This window comes from Schistocerca americana, chromosome 7 (genome assembly GCF_021461395.2).
Source record: "Schistocerca americana isolate TAMUIC-IGC-003095 chromosome 7, iqSchAmer2.1, whole genome shotgun sequence".
Taxonomy (NCBI): Eukaryota; Metazoa; Arthropoda; class Insecta; order Orthoptera; family Acrididae; genus Schistocerca; species Schistocerca americana.
In genome coordinates, this window is record NC_060125.1 from 340,829,185 (window position 1) to 340,849,634 (window position 20,450).

The 20,450-nt window shown below is 41.3% G+C and overlaps 1 protein-coding gene across 1 annotated transcript in view; it reads left to right on the forward strand.

Moving 5' to 3' along the window:
• LOC124622512 (fat-like cadherin-related tumor suppressor homolog) overlaps nt 1-20,450 on the forward strand; it is an 883,388-nt gene that overhangs the window by 824,500 nt on the left and 38,438 nt on the right. Inside the window, exons 28-29 of the mRNA XM_047148232.1 lie at nt 10,890-11,207; nt 12,393-12,674. Of these exons, the coding sequence (XP_047004188.1) occupies nt 10,890-11,207; nt 12,393-12,674 (600 nt within the window). The remainder of the gene's footprint in view (nt 1-10,889; nt 11,208-12,392; nt 12,675-20,450) is intronic.

The following is a 20,450-nucleotide window of genomic DNA, read 5'->3' on the forward strand; positions in this document are numbered from 1 at the left end:
ACGCGGTTTGCACGTCCAGCACCAACGCTGGTCCAACTGAGGCGCCAGGTGGAAATGGCATGGCAAGCCGTTCCACAGGACTACATCCAGCATCTCTACGATCGTCTCCATGGGAGAACAGCAGCCTGCATTGCTGTGAAAGGTGGATATACACTGTACTAGTGCCGACATTGTGCATGCTCTGTTGCCTGTGTCTATGTGCCTGTGGTTCTGTCAGTGTGATCATGTGATGTATCTGACCCCAGGAATGTGTCAATAAAGTTTCCCCTTCCTGGGACAATGAATTCACGGTGTTCTTATTTCAATTTCCAGGAGTGTAGAAGAGGGGTGGTTTAGAGTAGAATGGGAAGATATAGGAGGAGGAGGGGGGGGGGGGCTTATGGGAAAGGAAAGTGACAGCTAGGAGAGGGAAAGGTAGCAACTGAACAGGGTAGATATGTAACATAGATGATCTCTCTCCTTTGTAAGCAGGGGAGGAACCTACTTGTGGTACAGAATGAAGTCTGCAGTTTTGGGGAGAAAAGGGGTGGGGGACGTGATAGAACACAGGCAGGGAAAGAACCAAGGAAGGAAGAAAAGTGTGTGTGCGTGTAGCTTAATGAATAGATGGATCAAATTAGAGTGGAGTAGATGATGCAGTGGGACTAGGGCTAGTGGTGATTAAGCACAAATGAATTATATTTTCAAGGGATGTGCTGTTAGGACAATTCCCATCTAACTGTTTTGAGAAGTTGCTAATATTGAGGGAGGATGAGACATTCGGATGGTATGGTTTGTGAAGGAGCCATAGGAGACAAGCCCGATGTTTTCAGAAGCATGATGGGTCACTTGATGCATAAATTTACTCTTGTGCCAAAGTTTGGTGTGAGGATTCACTGCGATGTTTCATTCCCATATCATTACCAGATAATAAGCATGTTTTGTTTGTATGTTGTACAAATGTTCTGTAAACAGAAAGTACTCATTTGGAAAGACCTGTACTGAAATCTTTATGGTTATTAATAAATAGTTTCCAGCCAATTCATTGTCACTAAACTTCAGAAAAACTTACTGTAAGCAGCTCAGAATGCTGCAAAGGTGAACACCTAGCACATGCACAAAATACCAGTGGAAAAGAGTGAAAATATTGATGTCTTGGGTTTATGACTTGACAGTAAAATTTAGATTAGAGCACAGAACTCCTGGAACACCCAAACAAACTTTTTGCTTGCAATGCAAATGTTGGCAGGCATAGGTGAGAATTACTGGCATTTGGTGCTTACTTTTAGTTTGTAGTTTCAAATGGCATTCTATTTCTGACATAACTTAATAAGACATGCTAAAGTTTTTTGCACTGATCAGCCAGATCATTATGACCACCGGCCTACTATTGATATAAACCTGTTCAAGCTATAGCAGTGTGACCTGGCAAGGAATAACTGCTAGTCAGACTCACACGCGGTGCATATACTATCAGTGAGCATGCTGTCCGATTGTAGAATGGGGAAAACGTGTGAGCTATCTGAATTTGACCGAGAGCAGGTTGTAATGGTCCGGAGGCTCAGCACAAGCATTTTGAAAACTGCACGACTTGTCATGTGTTCAAGGAGTGGTGTGGTGAGCATCTTCAACACATCATGAAATCAAAGCAAAACAATGTGGAGACATGGTGGGGTTGCACGGCTGTCTCTTATTACAGAGGTCAGACATCATAAGCTGTGAAGACCAGTAAATCAGGAACTGTGATGGAACTAACATCAGACTTTACTGCTGGGCAGAGAACAAGTGTGTCTGAACACAGAGTGCACCATACACTCCTAAGAATGGGCCTGCTCAACCGTCTGCCCATGCATATGCCACAGACGACAACCCATGCTTGTGGCAATGCTAACACCATGACATCGGCAACTATGACTGAAATGGGCAAGTGACCATCAGCACTGGACACTGGCACAGTGGCAGAGCATTGCCCAGACTGATGAATCCCATGATCTTCTTCCAAACATGTGGCCCTTATTAAGGGACGCAATTTTTTAATAACTTGACAGCAATAATGAAAAGTTTGGCTACTACTAGAAAATGGATTGAAAAGAGTTTAAAAGGCATATTTATTGGTGGTCAACTCCTCCCAGTCCAAGTAAGATGATGTTGTTGTTAATACACTGGACTAATGTTGAGGAGGACAGTGGTTCAATTCCTCTTCAAGATCATTTACCGTGGTTTCCCTATATCACTCTCGGCAAACGTCAAGATGGATCCTTTGAAAAGTACATGATAAACTTCTTTCTGCAATCTGAACCTGCGCTCCATCTCTAATGACCTCATACTTGATGGGACATTATCTCCTAAGCCACTTTCCTTCCATTTTCTTTATTGTTGTTGTTATTATTGCCTGGTACGATAGTTCGGGAATGATCTTACACATTTTTGTGTATAATAATAGTTTGCTACTCACCACATAGAGGAAGTCCTGAACAGCACAAAGGCACATTTAAAAGTAGACTGTCCAGTATTATTCACCTATCGGACAAAGTCCTTCATCAGCAGAAGAAATACACATACATTTTCATACAACCATAACTCACACACACATGGTCACTCACATCTTTTGTCACTCTGGCCGCACTGCAGAGAAAATGATCTTGGTTGATGTGGTTCATGCTGGTACATAAGAGGGAGGGGAAGAGGTAGCAGGAAAGGTATGTGGGAACATGTGTATTACTGCTTGTGGGAGTGTGCAAAACTTGGCAGGAATGGGATGATGGTAGGCTGTTAGGTGAAGAATGGAGGCTTTGCTTTGCTCAGTGCTGGGGGGGGGGGGGGGGGGGGGTGTTGATGGGAGGATAGAGAAACAGAGAAGGGGGGAAGAACTACAAGGTGTTTCAAAAAGAACTTTACAACTTTGAAAATTCATATAAATTAATTCATAGTACCTACAAAGGTGATTGTAGTGTCAATTTGTACAGAAATGCATCAAGTTTTGTTTTGTGTAGTTCGCTAGTGCTGAATCACATCGTAAGGAGTGCTAGTGGCAGTTGCATTAAAGATGGCTGCCTTTACTGGACCTGAGCGTGCTAGCAGTGTGTTTTGTTTGAAGAATCAAAGTATGCTAAAGATCCTGCTAGTATGCCTACAATTTATGAGGGGCATACATGTTTTGTAGAAACAGAGTGTTTGGTAAGACATGGGAAATCATCACGTCATCCGAGCACATCTGATGATGTCGTAAAGCAAGTGAGACAATGTTTTGTCAACAGCCCTATGACATCGACCAGGTGTGCATCTCGTGAACTGCAAATCCCACATATGGTTGTTTGGCATGTATTGAGAAACCGTTTGCATTTGAAACCATACAGATTGCTGATTATACAAGCAATAAAAGACACTGATAAAATTGCTCACCAAAACTTCTGTGCAGATATGTTAAATCAGTTACATGAGGATGAACGTTTCTTGGACAAAATCATCTTTTCTGACAAGTCGACTTTTCACTTGAGTGGCGAGGTTAACACACATAACCATAGGATATGGGGCAGTGAAAATCTAGATCAAACATTGCAACATGTTCATGATAGCCCTAAACTGAAAGTTTTTTGGGCAATGAGCAAGAACAAAGTGTATGGCCCCTTTTTTTCTGTGAGAGAACCATCAACGGGATAGTGTGCCTGGATGTGTTACTAGAATTTTGGATACCACATATCAATGAGGATGACCAAGAACTAAATGTTTACCTCATGCAAGATGGTGCACCATCCCTCAGTGACCACTTTCCAGGTCAATGGATTGATCATGATGTGCCAATTGCATGCCCCCACATTCCACAGACCTGACAACACTCAATTCTTTTATGGGGATTCATCAAGGATATTGTGTTTGTACCTCCTGTGCCGGTTTCTCTACTTGAACTTAGAGCACGAATTTGCGCCGCCACTGAACAAGTTACACTTGCAATGCTACAGAGAGTTTGGGAGGAAACTGACTTCTGATGGGATGTGTGCAGGATAACCAATGGAAGCCACATACAACATCTTTAGTTCAAGGTAAAAAAACTTGATGTGTTTTCCTACAAAATAACACTACACCCAGCTCTATATCTTCTTTCATTAAATTTATATGAATTTTTAAAGTTGTAAAGTCCTATTGAAACGCCCTGTATTCAGGTGCACTTGGGTGGGGGAGGGGGGGGGGGGGGTGGCAGTGCGTATGTGGTGGAAGTGAGGAGAAAGGAAGGGGATGGAGGCAGTTGGGAATAGGGACTAGCAAAGAATGAGACCAGGGGGTTACAGGAATGAAGGATATGTTGTAGGGAAAGTTCCCACCTTCACAATTCAGAAAACCTGGCATTGGTGGAAAGAATCAAGATGGCACAGGCTGCGAAGCAATTGCTGAAGTCAAGCGCATCATGTTGGGTGGCACGACTGGCAAATGTGTGGTCCAACTATCTTTTAACCACAGTTTGGCAATGGCCATTCATGCAGACAGGCAGCTTTTTATAGGTCATGACCCTATAGAATACTGTTCAGTGTTTGGAACTAATTTGGTAGACCACATGGCTGCTTTCATAGGTGGCTTGGTGTTTGACTGGGCAAGAGCTGCCTGTGAGATGCCAGGTGGTCGTGGTAATGGGAGAGTGCACAGGACAGGTCTTGCATCTAGGTCTATTACAGGATTATGAGACATGAGGCTAGGGTTTGGGAGTTAAGGTGACACAGAGACAGTCATGGATTTGTGTAGATTTGGTGGGCAGCAAAATAACACTGTTGGCGGGGTGGATAGGGTAATGAGAAGGATATTTCTTACTGTGACAGTAAGAGAGGTAATCAAAACCCAGATAAAGAATGTGATTCCCTTGCTTGTGTCATGGATGGTACTGAGTTACAGGGGGGGGGGGGGGGGGGGTTGCTCCTTTGTGTGTTGTGTATGCCCAGTCAGTGGGTAGGATATTTACTTGTGAGACAAAGCATTGAGATCTGTTTCTGGGCAGGATTGGGAGAGTAATTTTGCTCTGTAAAAGACTCAGACCCTCACAATTTTTAAAGAGTACTCACCACTGCAGACATGATGATTACAATTACTGACTAGGCTTTATGAAATGGGTGGCAGCTTGAAATTGAGATGTTGTTGGTGATAAGTAGGTTTGATGAGGACAGAGTTACTAGTGGAACCACCTTGTGAACTGGAGGTGTACATCGAGCAAGGCGGCTTGTTGACCTGAGGGGAACCGGGTGAAGCAAGTAGGGGAGAAAATGTTACTGTTTCCAAGGAATGTGGATAGCATGTCCTCACTTTCAGTCCAGATCATGAAAATGCCAATGATGAATCTGAGTCAGGTGAGGACTTCGAGATGTGAGGATTCATCTAGATGGCCTAAGCATAGTCTGGACTGTGATGGAGACACATGGTTGCCCATGGCTATACTGCAGATTTGTTTGTATGTGATGGCATTGAAGGAAAAGTAATTGTGGGTGAGGATATAATTGGTGATCGTGCCTGTGAAGTATGTTTGGTGTCATTTGACTGTTGGAAAATGTAGTGTTCAGTGGCACCAAAACCATGGACAGTGGAGTTGTTGGTGTAGAGGGAGATGGCATCAATCATAACAAGAATGGCACTGGGTGGTAAAGGGACAGGAACTCTGGAGAGACAATGGAGGGAATGGTTAGTGTCTTTTATATAGGTAGATGGTGTTGGTCCACAAGGACAGAGATCCTCTCTTTGGAGAACAGTATTCAGCCACAATGGGACATCTTAGGTTGTTGGGATTAAGCATTTTAAGAAGCATCTACAAGGGAGGAATCTACAGAGTGGTAAGGGTAAGGAGACAGGTAGACACAGGGGAGAGGTTCTGTGAAATCCAGGGAACTGAGGAGGGACTGGAGATCATGCTGAATTTCTTGAATAGTATCACAGTGGCAAGCCTTGCAGGCAAACATTTCTGAAAGATGCCAGCGAAGTAATCCCTGTGGTTCAGAACACTAGTGGTGGAGCCCCTGTTGGAAGGTAAGAGTATAAGATCAGGATCATCTTTTAGGTGGTGAACTGCAGTTTGTCCTGCAGTCCTGAGGTTGGTTTCCATGCTGAGGTATTTGGGGAATGATAATGAGCCAAGGTTTAAGATTAGTAAATCCTGGAAACTTAACAGAGGTTGACTCTGGTGAAGTGTGGGTGGACCACAATTAGAAGCGGGAGTAAACTGAGTGAGACAGGATTCAATATGATTTTTGGTTGTATGATAGACAACACTGATAGCAAAAAAACTTGCTACTTTAGGAGAGAAGACTAGAAGGTCTTTAACAAGCCCAGCATCGTTACATTTGGGACTGGTGCAAAAGGTAAGGCATTTGGAAACTGCTGAAACTTCTGTGGGTCTTAGGATTTTGGAGGACATGTTCATAATTGTCTTATTAGTCTGTTTAAGCTTTAGTTTCTGTAGGGTGGCAGGAGGGAGTTTTTGAGAGTGTGACAGATGTAATAGATCTACAGGACAGGTTTTTATGGCTATGAAGGGTTGTTGAGGAGGTTCGATAGGGGCCATTGTGGTGGTGGTGGATAGTAGTAGCCCAAGATGAGAGTATGAGGTGAATTCATCAGATAATTTTCTGAGGTGGTGGTGTGCATGCTGCTCTAGTTTCTGGAAGGAAAGGGTTTCAGTCTGAGAGCAGGAGGATTTTAAGAATGCAATAGAGACAATGCAAGGAGTCTTGGGCCCGAGTTACATGGTTTTGCAGGACATCAGTGATGGCTATGCTCTGACAGAACTTGAACAGCCATTTTGGAAGGATGACTTGCAGCCAGAGATGAATAATTTAATGGTCAGGCCATTTGGGGGAAATTCCATGAGCTAGTTAAGAAGGCAGGAGCAGTATGTGGGACTGAGTTCTGGCTAGGGGAAAGGACACCTTCCTGCATTGGCACAGATGGAAGGAACAAGAATCTGTAGTGGAGGATAAAAACATTTGAAAATACATGTGAATATCTTAAAAACTCATGAAAGGTTAAACCAGATGAAGTACAGTAACAAAGGATGAAACCAGATTAACTAGAGGAAAAAATGAGATGAAAACAAAATGAGATTGATATGAGAAGAGGGTGAAATTAAAGTAAAAATAGAAATAAAGAGATGCTAATTGTGTGAGGGTGCAGGTTTGTTGGTCAGATAAAAGTAGAGAGGAGTAGAGGAGGTCAGCAAAAATGATTTGGGTAAGGTTAATATGGTGCATGCAGGGGTAGAGGGAGTTTCTCAGGGTATGAAGTGTGAGAATAGAATTATGAGTGTCAGGCAGGACCAGGAAAACACGTGAACATATGCATGGGTGAAAGGAGGTGTTGGGATCAGTTTGAAGGTATACATTTACATGTTTCTGAAAAATTATGTGTTACTTAGTAAATGATAATATGTTTAAAATAATTTGATTTCCACATCCTTGAAACTTTTCCATATAAGATCTGTGGAAGGAACTGTTATTGCAAGAACAAATGTGATTCATAGAGAAACGTGTAATGTACAGTGAAGTACAAGTTGTGCATAGCACTGAACATATTTATTGACTGGACAACAATAATACAGTTACGATCAGGCTGAGCACTCATTTATGATCACTTAAATAATACGTTTCTTTGGTGGCTCACTAGAGGGCACCCAGGTCACCAACCCAGGCGACCTCTATAAGCAGACCAGTGAACTGCATGGATGCGCGATTTCTGAAATCGCATGTCATGAGTGAAGTTACATCATTCCTCCCTTCCAGGGCTAGGAAAACCGAGTACAGAAAAGCACTAGACACTGAAATATGCATGGTACAGAAAAGCACTGGTACTGAAAAGCACTGGTTCTTTAGCAGCTCTGATACTGTGAAAAAAAGCATTGATATCTCAAAGCAGTGAGATTATGAGTCACGGAAAACACCAATGAATGTGCTGACATCCATTTCAAAAGATGGCAAATATGGCTGCTGCAGCATGTGGCAGGCAGGCACCGGCAAGTAGGGGCAGAAATGATGAGGGACTGCTTTGGTGTCCTGCCTCCCCCCCCCCCCCCCCCTCTCATGAGACACCATAGGGCAGGACCAGTGATGGCATCTCCATGGTGATGTCCTCATCGCGTTTGGCACTGGAGGCAACAGTAGGGGCATTGGAGACAGCGGTTGCACAGGACTTAGCAACGGAGATGACAGAGGCTGCAGTATCAGGTGCAGCAGGTGCTGCACAGGCGATGGTAGTCGAGAAATGGGAGCAGAACCCCAGACAGTGACCTGCCAGGCAGTGACCCCCACTGCAGCATGAACCAGACTGTCTGTGACACAGAAACAGGCATCTGCAGGGTGGGGGGCTCTGGACTCACGCAACTGCAGCTGATCAAAGCAACAGGATGTCTGCCTGTCAGCCCAGGGGGGAAAACAAGCCCACAGGACCATCCTGTTGCTGAACACAGTGTTTACAAGAAGTGATAAGTTGCGTAATGTCTCCATCTATGCCACAGTCAATACATGTGACAGTAGGCCAAAGCTTTGGTGTGAGAGGTCTTCCAATGACTGACATGCAGAAGTCACAGTACATTACTGCATAAGGAAGCGATAATCACAACCCAGGGAGCAGCATCCTCTGTAGCAAACAAAGGAACCCCATCAAACACAAAAAGGCGGTGCTGGAGGTAGACTTAATCACACAAGAGATCTGAAGCATGGCACAGGGGTTTTTTCCAGCCAACCATGCTGCACAAAAGAGAGGACCCATCTAAGTATGGGATCCGTGGCAACAGCCGATACTATTGTGGCACTAGTGATCGGAAAACCATCGACTGCATTCTGGTTCTCAGTATCGAAATAGAAATAAAGCAACTCATCCTGATCAAATGCCGGATCTGGCTCAATCAGAAGGCAAGATAAGGCATCATCGTCGGCGTTGGCGTGTTGCACCGTCAGCCGGTAATGGATCTGGTAATGATAACGGGAGAGGAATCGAGCCACTGCTGCAAATGATGTGCTGCCGTGTCCAACACAGAAGCCGAAGGGTTAAAAAGAGCAACCAACGACTTGTGATCCATGATTAAATAAAACTTAGATCCGTACAAGAAGACTTGAAAATTTTGAAGGATGAACACAGTCGTTAAAGCCTTCTTTCCAATCTGAGAATACCACTGCTGGGTGGGAGTTAAAGTTTATAAGCGTAAGCAATGGGTCCTTCAGACCCATATGTGTATTTGTGTGCCAACACTGCGCCAAGACTGTGCTGAGAGGCACCTGTAACCAACGTGAGATGCTGACCAGGCTGAAAAGTGGCCAGACACAAGGCTGATTGAAGCTTAGATGTAAGCAAAGCAAATGCTTGGTCACAAGCAGGGGACCAAAAAGAAGGCATGTTTTTGCACAAAAGTGCGTGCAGGGGCTGAACAACAGTGAATGCATCTGTTAAAAACTGATGGTAGTACACAACTTACAAACACCTGCAGTTCCTTAATGGAGGTCAACCACAGCAAAGCCAAGATTGCATCAACATGGTAATGCAACAGCTTGATCTCTGTGTGAGAAACCTCAAAACCTAGGTACTCAATTGACCGCTGAAAAAATTTGAGATTTGGCAGGATTGCACTTGAGGCCAGAAGACTGCAAAACAGAAAACAACAATCGGAGATTGCTAAGGTGTTCTTCAGTGGAAGAGCCTGAAACAATGATATCATTGAGGTAACTAATGCAGCTGGATACAGAGGCTGTCAGCTGTTATTAAAAAATCTGAAACATTGCAAGCACGCTAGCAACGCCAAAAGGCAAGCAGTGATATTGGTATAGGCCAAAAGGTGATATTGACGATGAGAAGGTGCCTAGTGGCCTCATCCAAGGGGAGCTGGAAGTATGCTTCCAACAAGTCAATCTCGGAAAAGTAGTGGCCGCCTGACAATTTTGCGAGCAACTCATCAGGGCAGAGCAAAGGGTATGTATCTATCACAGACTGTGCTTTAATTGTTACAATGAAGTCACCACAGAAGTGAAACTTACCTGTCAGCTTCTTAAAGATGACTACAGGTGTAGCCCATTTACTCGAAGAAATAGGCCAAATGACATAAAGCGACCTCATACGGTCTAATTTTCCCTTGCCAGTGTCACTCTACACACCACAAAATAAATGAGGGCAGGTGGACTCTTACATGGTACAGTGGGCATGGAAACCTGTAGCACAACAGACCCATGGGAAAACAGAGACGAGAAATGAGAGCAGAGAGACTCCAATTGCTGAAACGGAACTTGATCCTGAACACTTGCAGCATACTTCCCCCCATGCAGACAATTGCCTATGGCTCATAATGCTTCAAAGGACTGTGCTATATTGGGCACATCTGTAAGTGTCAGATTCTCACAGTGAAGTGCTTTTTTTGCAGAATTCCCTATCCAGGAATAATATCATGCACCATGCGATCAACATAGGATTCATGATGAGTGCTAGTGACAAATTTATAATTATGGCTCAACCCAAGAAATTCGACAGCACATCAGAGATGCAAGTCAGCTGTAGAAGCAGTGAGAGTATCAAAATAAAAACAAATTAATTAGAAGAATTCCCATTTTTCCACCTTTCTGGCCCTTATTTGGATGGGCTGCTGAGAGTGATGAATACTGAATTGTGTTGAGCTCTTTTTCAAATATTTACCTGAAATCATATGGTAATATCTGTGTCCATTTTTCATACAGAGTTGCTATTATAGAAATAATATTATAAGGCCACAATGAAATTTTATAATTAAAGAGTTATATAACGATCGAGTATGCATCTCGGTGTGTGTGTGTGTGTGTGTGTGTGTGTGTGTGTGTGTGTGTGTGTGTGTGTGTACTTTTCCTTTCTTTTCCTCCTGTGAAATTTTGATCTGGTCACTTCACATTTAGATCTATACAATGTTATTTTATTTTATGATTTTGCAGGAACAATAATAACACGGTTGAAGACTGTCACAAACATCTCTGTTCATTATCGCATAATTTCTGGTAATGAAGATATTCCCACATTTTCTGTGGATGGACAAGGACAGTTGATGCTGACTCGGCCTCTTGACAGAGAATCACATGACGTACACGTCATAGCAGTTCTTGCAGAAACTGATTCAAGTCCTCCTTTGACAGCACTAGCTGAAGTTACTTTAAAAGTTCTTGATGAGAATGATCATATACCAGAATTTGAAAGCAACCCATATAAGTTAACCTTGGCTGAAAATGTAGAGGAAGGAACATCAATACTCAAAGGTAAAATAATTATTTCCGTTACTGACACCAAACTTACATGTTACTTATTTATTTCCATTTTCTGTATCTATCTATTAATGTGTATTAGCATTTTAGTTCTAAGTCAGTCAAATATTAGCTTAATGATAAAATTCCTTTACTTTCTGTACATTATAAGTGTGATGTCACTAAAGACACCTTTTGAAATGCTGGTAGTTGTGCAAAGGTTAGGATTACTTTCATTTTCCTCTTTCCATTTTCCTCTTTCAAGAAAGAAGCTCATGTAATACTTGGAACTGCCTTTTTGAAAACATGTAAACATTTTTTTAGTTCTGTTGGAAAACTGCATAAAATGCAAGATGGAAAATGTAAAATCTTACTTTTTTTGGGCATATTGGTGTACTGTTTATACCTCTACAAGTCCATCCACATGAAGTCAGTGACGATGTGAAGATGTTTATGCCACCACAGTTTGTACTTTATTTTACTCGTATCTGTATTGATCTTTTAGCAAACGTGGAATATGATGTTGGTCAAGTCAGTTTGCATTATCATGAACATTATGCCATGATCAGTAATATATTGCCGAGTGATGAGCTCACGTTTTACAAAATAATGAGGCGATAACTCGATCATATACACATTTAAAACATAAGTAGATTTAAGCTCAATTGTCTTCAAGTTTTTGATTCATAAGTAAATTCTTTATGTAATTTTAAGATATAATTTTTCTGAAAATGTGAAACAATGGTCATTCAGCTGGGCACTATGTTACAGCTATACAGTGAATATCTCAAGAATTCCAGAAAACTAATATATAATGGAATATACACATTTGTAAACAATGATGATATAGTTGAAAGAGTATACACCAAAAATGGAGCAAACAAGTAAAATAATGGGGTAATATCTATAGAAAAGGGGCCTATCTAAAATATTTTCTTCCTTACTCAGTACAACATGAGCTAACCTGTTATTTTATCCGTGTTTGATCTTGTAAACTCTGCACCCATTAATGATCGGCATTGAATAAAGCAACCCGCCACAAATACTTTTAAAATGCTTTATTTCAAAGCTGTAGCCAGAAACCAGTTATGGCGCTAAATTAAAGCATTTAAGTACTTTGCACACACATATGTACAGAGAGAAAGAGAGAGAGAATAAATGTTATTGAACATGTAGCTAAATATGTGTACTTTGTTTCAGTTGTTGCACATGACAAGGACATTGGGAGTAATGGAGAAGTGCGGTATTCATTTGGTTCTGATATTGGTGATCTCGCAAATGTATTTGCTGTTGATGCATATACTGGCTGGATAACTACTCTTGTGCAGCTGGACAAAGAGAAACAGTCAGAGTATGTTTTCCAGATTGTTGCAACAGACAATGGAACTCCAAAACACTTTACTAGAACTAATGTTTATATTAAACTCCAAGACTACAATGACAACCCTCCTGTATTTGGTAGTAGACATTATGAGGCTGCTGGTAAGTAAACTTTGCATTTACTGAAGAAGTAAACTGGGTATAGATTTGGTCAATATAATCTAATAACATGAATACATTAAATATGCTTTATTCATTGCATTTGAAAAACTAAAATCTGTCTGCTGTGTTCTGTAGTACAGGTTGCAGAACATTGTGGACACACACAGACACACACACAAAGATTGAAATAAGAGATGAAGGAAGGGAAGGAAGGCCAAATTGAGTAGTCAGTTGAAAACATAAGAGCAACTGTTTACCAAAGAGAGAAATATATAGAAAATTTTAGGAAAATCCAAGCTCTGAAGTCATTTCTACATCTACATCTTCATACATACTCCGCAATCCACCATACAGTGCTTGGCGGAGGGTACCTCGTACCACAACTAGCGTCTTCTCTCCCAAAAAGAATGAGGGATAAATGACTGCCTGTATGCCTCTGTATGAGCTCTAATCTCTCTTATCTTATCTTTGTGGTCTTTCCACGAAATGTAAGTTGGCGGCAGTAAAATTGTACTGCAGTCAGCCTCAAATGCTGGTTCTCTAAATTTCCTCAGTAGCGATTCATGAAAAGAATGTCTCCTTTCCTTGAGAGTTGCCCACCCGAGTTCCTGAAGCATTTCCGTAACACTCGCGTGATGATCAAACCTACCAGTAACAAATCTAGCAGCCTGCCTCTGAATTGCTTCTATGTCCTCCCTCAATCCGACCTGATTGGGATCCCAAACGATCGAGCAGTACTCAAGAATAGGTCGTATTAGTGTTTTTTAAGAGGTCTCCTTTACAGATGAACCACATCTTCCCAAAATTCTACCAATGAACCGAAGACGACTATCCGCCTTCCCCACAACTCCCATTACATGCTTGTTCCACTTCATATCGCTCTGCAATGTTACGCCCAAATATTTAATCAATGTGGCTGTGTCAAGCGCTACACTACTAATGGAGTATTCAAACATTATGGGATTCTTTTTCCTATTCATCTGCATTAATTTACATTTATCTATATTTAGAGTTAGCTGCCATTTCTTACACCAGTCATAAGTCCTGTCCAAGTTATCTTGTATCCTCCTACAGTCACTCAACAACGACACCATCCCGTACACCACAGCATCATCAGCAAGTAGCCACACATTGCTATTCACCCTATCCAAAAGATAATTTATGTAGATAGAAAACAACAGCGGACCTACCACACTTCCCTGGGGCACTCCAGATGATACCCTCACCTCCGATGAACACTCACCATTGAGGACAACGTACTGGGTTCTATTACTTAAGAAATCTTTGAGCCACTCACGTACTTGGGAACCAATCCTATATGCTCGTACCTTAGTTAGGAGTCTGCAGTGGGGCACCGAGTTAAACGCTTTCCGGAAGTCAAGGAATATGACATCCATCTGATATCCTTCATCCATGGTTTGCAAGATATCATGTGAAAAAAGGGCGAGTTGCATTTTGCAGGAGCGATGCTTTCTGAAGCCGTCCTGATGCATGGACAGCAACTTCTCCGTCTCAAGGAAATTCATTATATTGGAACTAAGAATATGTTCAAGAATCCTGCAACAAACCGATGTTAAGGATATTGGTCTGTAACTTTGAGGATGCATCCTTCTACCCTTCTTATATACAGGTGTGACCTGCGCCTTTTTCCAGTCGCTCGGGACTTTGCGGTGGGCAAGAGATTTTGTAGGGCAGATCAGTGTTTCTTCTTCATTGGGGCTCAATGCTGTAGATTTGGCACACTATATTTAAAGAACTATCTTCTTTGCATTCTTAAACTTATGTGAGACATATACTTCTTCTATTTCAGGAATCTGACTGAGGCATTGAATATTATGGAAGCCATCAGGCATATTTCCATAATATTCTACCATTTCTCATTACAGTGTTCGCTGTTGGTATTATCTCTGTAGTAAACAACAACAGTAATCTAGAAAGTGTTGCCAAGCAATTGTTTTATAATTTTGTTCACAAAATTCACTCTCAGAAAACTTTATCAAACCAATTACATTCATCTCTGCTCTGACCATAGATGCACACAGAATATTTTCATTGCATATGATATTTAACAGATTCAAAAGGTTTTTGGTATTTATACAGATAACAGATTTGGCTGTGAGCATCGTATGCTGAGGAATTTAAAGAGGTTCTGTCCACAAACACTTGCCATTATAATAAATTCTAGTTTTGTAAGTATCAATCAACATATTGTGCATACCTCCATACCCTTTTATGTTATGGAATTGTACGCCAAATTTTATAATTCACAAGTTAAATTGCAGAAAGTATTTTGTTGATGAAATCTCCTCAAGTTATCAGCTGACTCATGGCTTCATGTTGTTGAAATGTTTCAAAAAGTCTTACTCCTCATCTTTAGATGTCACCTGAAGATGATTAGTAGGAAACTTGTCAAAACATAGAGACCACATGACACTACATTTCCATACAGACAGTATTGTTTACTTAGAAACAAATTAAAGATATAATATTAATAATGCAAGATGGAAAGTTATCTTCATTATGGCATTAAAAATATTTTCATAAAAAAAGGCCATAGTTTCAGGAAAAATCTTAATAATCAAGATTGCAAATATAATTTTATTGATTACTAGTTTCAGCTTATCTGCAAGACATCTTCAGATCATAACAAAATACTCTGATTAGTCTACAACTGATGAGATACATCATCACAGTTTGTGGGACCAGGATTGTTTGTTTTACAATGCACACTGACAGAATCAGAGCCGTGCGGGATTAGCTGAGTGGTCTAAGGCGCTGCAGTCATGGACTGTGTGGCTGGTCCCGGCGGAGGTTTGAGTCCTCCCTCGGGCATGGGTGTGTGTGTTTGTCCTTAGGATAATTTAGGTTAAGTAGTGTGTACGCTTAGAGACTGATGACCTTAGCAGTTAAGTCCCATAAGATTTCACATACATTTGAACATTTTTTGAACAGAATCAGACAGTTTACATATGTGGACACTGAGATCATGCTTTCCACATTACGTTATTCTAAAAAAATGTCTGAAGCAGTAACTGTTATGGACTATGTAGAACGAGATGCCTATCCCACACCGGAAACCAGTACAATGTTACCTCCATATGTGAACATAAACACCATGTGTTGCTCATGACATAAGCCTCAGAAGATTAGGAAGCAACTGTGCTGTGGCAGGCAGAAGACTTTGGCAAGCATGAGTTCAATGTACACATATACAAAGTGAATCACCTAAAATATTGTGGAAATGGAAAGTATTGATGGTCTGGGGCTTGTATTGTTAACCAACAAACAGATTGTAATAATACTTAGAAAGCGGATTTTTTGTGCAAACATACACTATTTTAAATGGAATAATGCCATTTGTCATTAACAAACTAGTGAAAATTGTTTAGTTAGTTAGTTACTTGTTCCATTGATCAGTCTCAGGGTAACCGTTATGCTGTGGAACATGTCAAGTGAATAATAAATGCACATATGAATAAAGAAAGCTTACATTTTTTTACCTATCCCATTCCCTTAAATGGCGCAAAACACATACATAATATCTACAGATTTATTTATTCATATTCAAGAATTCAGCTATGGTATCAAAGGAGTTGTCAAGGAGACATGATTTCTGTTTATTTTTGAAACTATTACTGCTGTCTGTCAAACATTTTACTTCATCTGGTAATTTATCGAAGAGTATTAGAGCAGCATATTTTTACCCCTTTCTGTGCCAAAGATAGGTTAAGTAGAGGATAGTGCAAGTCTTTCATTCCTCTGGTATTATAATCATGAGTTTCACTGTTGTTTTTAAACTGGTCCATGTTGTTGAGAACAAATTTCAATCGTTCCATTTACGAGATATTGTATTGTGCAAAGTTTCCATGCTGACTCTTGTTTGTGCCATTCAACCTGCATAGTTGCTGGGTACGATGATGTTATGTTTGCTTTCAATGTGCTTGTGTATTCTGTGAGTGCATTGCAATTTGCTAGTCAGTGCGTCACAGCCAGTAGATTGTGAATGGATGATGGGATTTACCAGTGCAGAAAAAGCCAATATGCTCATGGTGTATGGAGAGTGTAGGAAGAGTGCAGTTCATTGTTGTACACTGTATGGAGCAATATATTCAATAGTCCGTACCAGCTACACACAATGACATGCAACGACTTATTACTGCAGCCTGCTCAGTAATTTCTGCTAAAATGGTAGCATGTGTGCAGCAGTCATTCCATATCAGACTGGAAGCATGTAATGCCACACTCCCAGTGGTCATTTTGAATACAGCCTGTGATGGTCAATTACCTCGTTGTTGGTCAGAAACCACATAACTAGTGTATGCACTTGAGTTGTTCTTTAATGTATGCTACCACAGATGTTGCACAAGAGTCAGTGTGGGAACTTTTCAAAATACAATATCTCATAAACGACTCTCACTAGAATCCTGCAACAAACACCACTGACATTCTAATCTACCCTACTTTTAGTTTGTTAATGGCATTAGGCGTTGTTCCATTACAAAGTGTATGTTTACACAAAAAATACACTTTTTAAGTGTTATTACAATGTACTAAGTGGCTAACAACATAAGCCCATGACTACCAATGCATTCTGTGAAAACAGCACATTGGTAGCACTTTCCATTTCCGCAGTATTTGTGTTGCAAGTTTTAAGTGATTCATGCATTTGTATGACGACTTTTTATTCTGTGATAATTTACATCATTGTTCCATTGGATCGTATAACAAATGATCCTACTCACACAAATTATCACAATGTGTCCCACCATTTGGCAGTTGTACACTAATCAGCATATTTTTTTATAATCTGAAGTCGAAACTAAAATTTTATTTCCAATCTTGATTGTTAAGTGTTTTTCTGAATCCACAGATTTAACAATTGAGATTGCTTATCTCCAAATTTGACTATGTCAAATAATGAGATAAAAAAGGATTGCAATATACACTAACCTTAAAATCTTTCTCAGTTGTGGATAATATTGAATGTATAAAAGGTATCAATTTTTGTTTGAAAATTCCTATAATTAGTCTAAAATTTTAATATACACAGGCATAGTGTGTTATGCAGTTTATCTTTCTTTGTGTAGTTCCATTAATTTATTGCATTGCAAATGATGATCCATTCTTATATTGTACTAAATTTTTTTCATGTATCATTATATATAATTGTAAATTACCTATTTTCATTCTGTATCCTTGTTTGGTACATATGAAAACGCATCTGCAGAAAAAAATATAAAATTAGTCTCTTAGTTTACTCTCCAGCATAGTTGTGAAGAAGCTATACACATAACATTCATTTACGTTTCTGCTTTTCTATGTAAATACTCTGTAAAGTTCCATTTTTCTGAAATCACTATTGCCAACTTTTTACATGGATTACAGCATATTGTTTCTTACAAGTTGAATGAAATATACATGTCTGTTGTAATTTAACACTAAAGAAAACAGCTCACCAAATAGTGGAGGCATTGGGACTGCAGTTCTGCAGGTTGACTGGGTGAGGAGTTGTGTTAGATGGAGAGGGCGAGGATAGAAAAGGAGGCAGGGAGGAGGGTTGGAGAAGAGTGGCTGATGGCTCAGAGGGGGGGGGGGGGGCAGCAAGTGTGCAAAATAAGAATGTGGGAGGGAGAGTTAGCATGTGCATGGGATAGGGAGGTGACACACAATCACCAGCACCTCCGTGCATCACATGAGATGATGATGATGATGATATGGAGAAATGGATTTGGAGGGCGCAACAGAAAAGAGCAAGAGTAGACTGTGGGGAAAAGGGTGTGTGCAGGCTGAATGAAGTTGGGGCATGGGCAGGGGACTGTTGGAGATTGAGGCCAGGAGGATTATGGAAACTAAGGACAAATTCCATCTACATAAACTGGGGGGGGGGATCTAGATAGCTAGATGGTATCAGTTGTGAAGCAGCACTTGGTGGTCAGTCCTGTTCTTGGCCACAGTTCGGCAGTGGCCATTTAGTTAGGTAGGAAACTGGGTCTCCAAATAAAATACTGTGTGAAATTTTAAGCACAATTGGTGTAAGGTATGACTGCTTTCCAGGAGGCCCTGCCACATATAGGATAAGAAGTGCCTCTGAGGTGACTGGAGTAGCTTTTGGTGCATGGGTCCACATGACAGATCTTGCACCGGGGTCTTGTACAGGGGTATGAAGCATATGGCAAGAGGTGGAGTGTAAGTCTGGCACAAGGATATACCAGGGTGTTATGTTGTTTTGTTGTGCAGTGGAATATCACTTTAGTAGGGATGGGAAGAATTGGGGATAGTATGTTCCTTATTTCTGTGCATGATAGTAGATAGTTGAAGCCTTGGTGAAGGATATTGTTTAGCTGTTGGTTTCCAGGATGATACTGTGTGATAAGGGAGGTGCTCTTTTTGCAGCTGGAGCTGGTTTTTGGGGGTGGTTGGAGGATTAGATGGATGTGAGGATACTGAATGGGAAATCTGTTTGTGAACCAGTTTTGGGGGATAGCAGCTGTCTGTTGTGGCCTTAATGACACTTTCAGTACACTGTACAATGGAATTTTTGTCACTAGAGATGCACTGTCCATGGGTGACAAGACTATAAGAGTGTGTGATATCTTGGCATGGAAGGGATGATAGCAGTTAAAATGCAGTTACTGTTGATAGTGGGGATGGAGCCATCATAGAGGTGGAGTTCAACATCCGAGAAGGTGGCACATTGGGCTGAGGAGAATGGGAGAGTAGAGATAGGGTGTCTTGGCTCTTTGTCCAGATCATGAAAATTTCATTGGTGAACCTAAACCTTCACTGACAATAACATCTTCTTTGAAGGCATCACCTACAAACAAATCCATGGTACAGTCATGAGTACCCACATGGCACCCCTCACATGGTTCAGATTCATTGATGACATTTTCATGACCTGGACTGAGGGTGAGGATACCCTATTCACATTCCTTGAGAACATCAACACTTACTCAATTTGATTCACCCGGTCTTCCTCAAACCAACAAGGCACCTTCCTTAATGTTGATCTCCACCTCACAGATGGCTACATTAGCACTTCTGTCCACTTCAGCCTCCAGGAAGACCCTTCTATACCGACTAACCATCTGTGTTCATCACATCTGCAGTGGTGAGCCGTCCCTCTCCAAATATGCTGAGGGTCCGAGGACTTCATAGCCTGAAAAAAACCTACCCAGCTCGCCCAGAAACAGATTTCCTGCACTTTGTGTCATCAATTACCTACCCTTCCCCCTGACCAGCTACAAAGAAATCTCTCTCTCTCTCTCTCTCTCTCTCTCTCTCTCTCTCCCTCTCCCCCCCCCCCCCCTCTCTCTCTCTCTCTCTCTCTCTCTCTCTCTCTTTCCAGTCCTTAGTGACACAGTACCGCCAAGGAGGTGAGCAACTGAACATTTTCTGTGACAGGGTTTCAGCTACCTCTCGTCGGTTTCCTGAAATGAGAACTACCTTACTCTCTATCCTACCCACTCTTCTGACAGTGTTGTTCTACTCCCCACCCAACCTTGGGAATATTCTTGACTGCCCCATTCCACCTATGCTACCAATACCTTTTCCCCACAGAGCACATCATTGTAATAGACCTTGATAAAAGATGTGTCCCAAACACCTTCCCTCTTCATGAACTCCATTCCTGTCACTGGCATCTCTTACCTGATCAAAGGCAAGGCCACCTGTGAAAACAGCCATGAGGTCTGCCAACTTCACAGCAAGCAGTAAAGCATTCTATCCAGTCATGACCTCTAACTTCCTGGCAAATTAAAAGTGTGTGCCAGACCA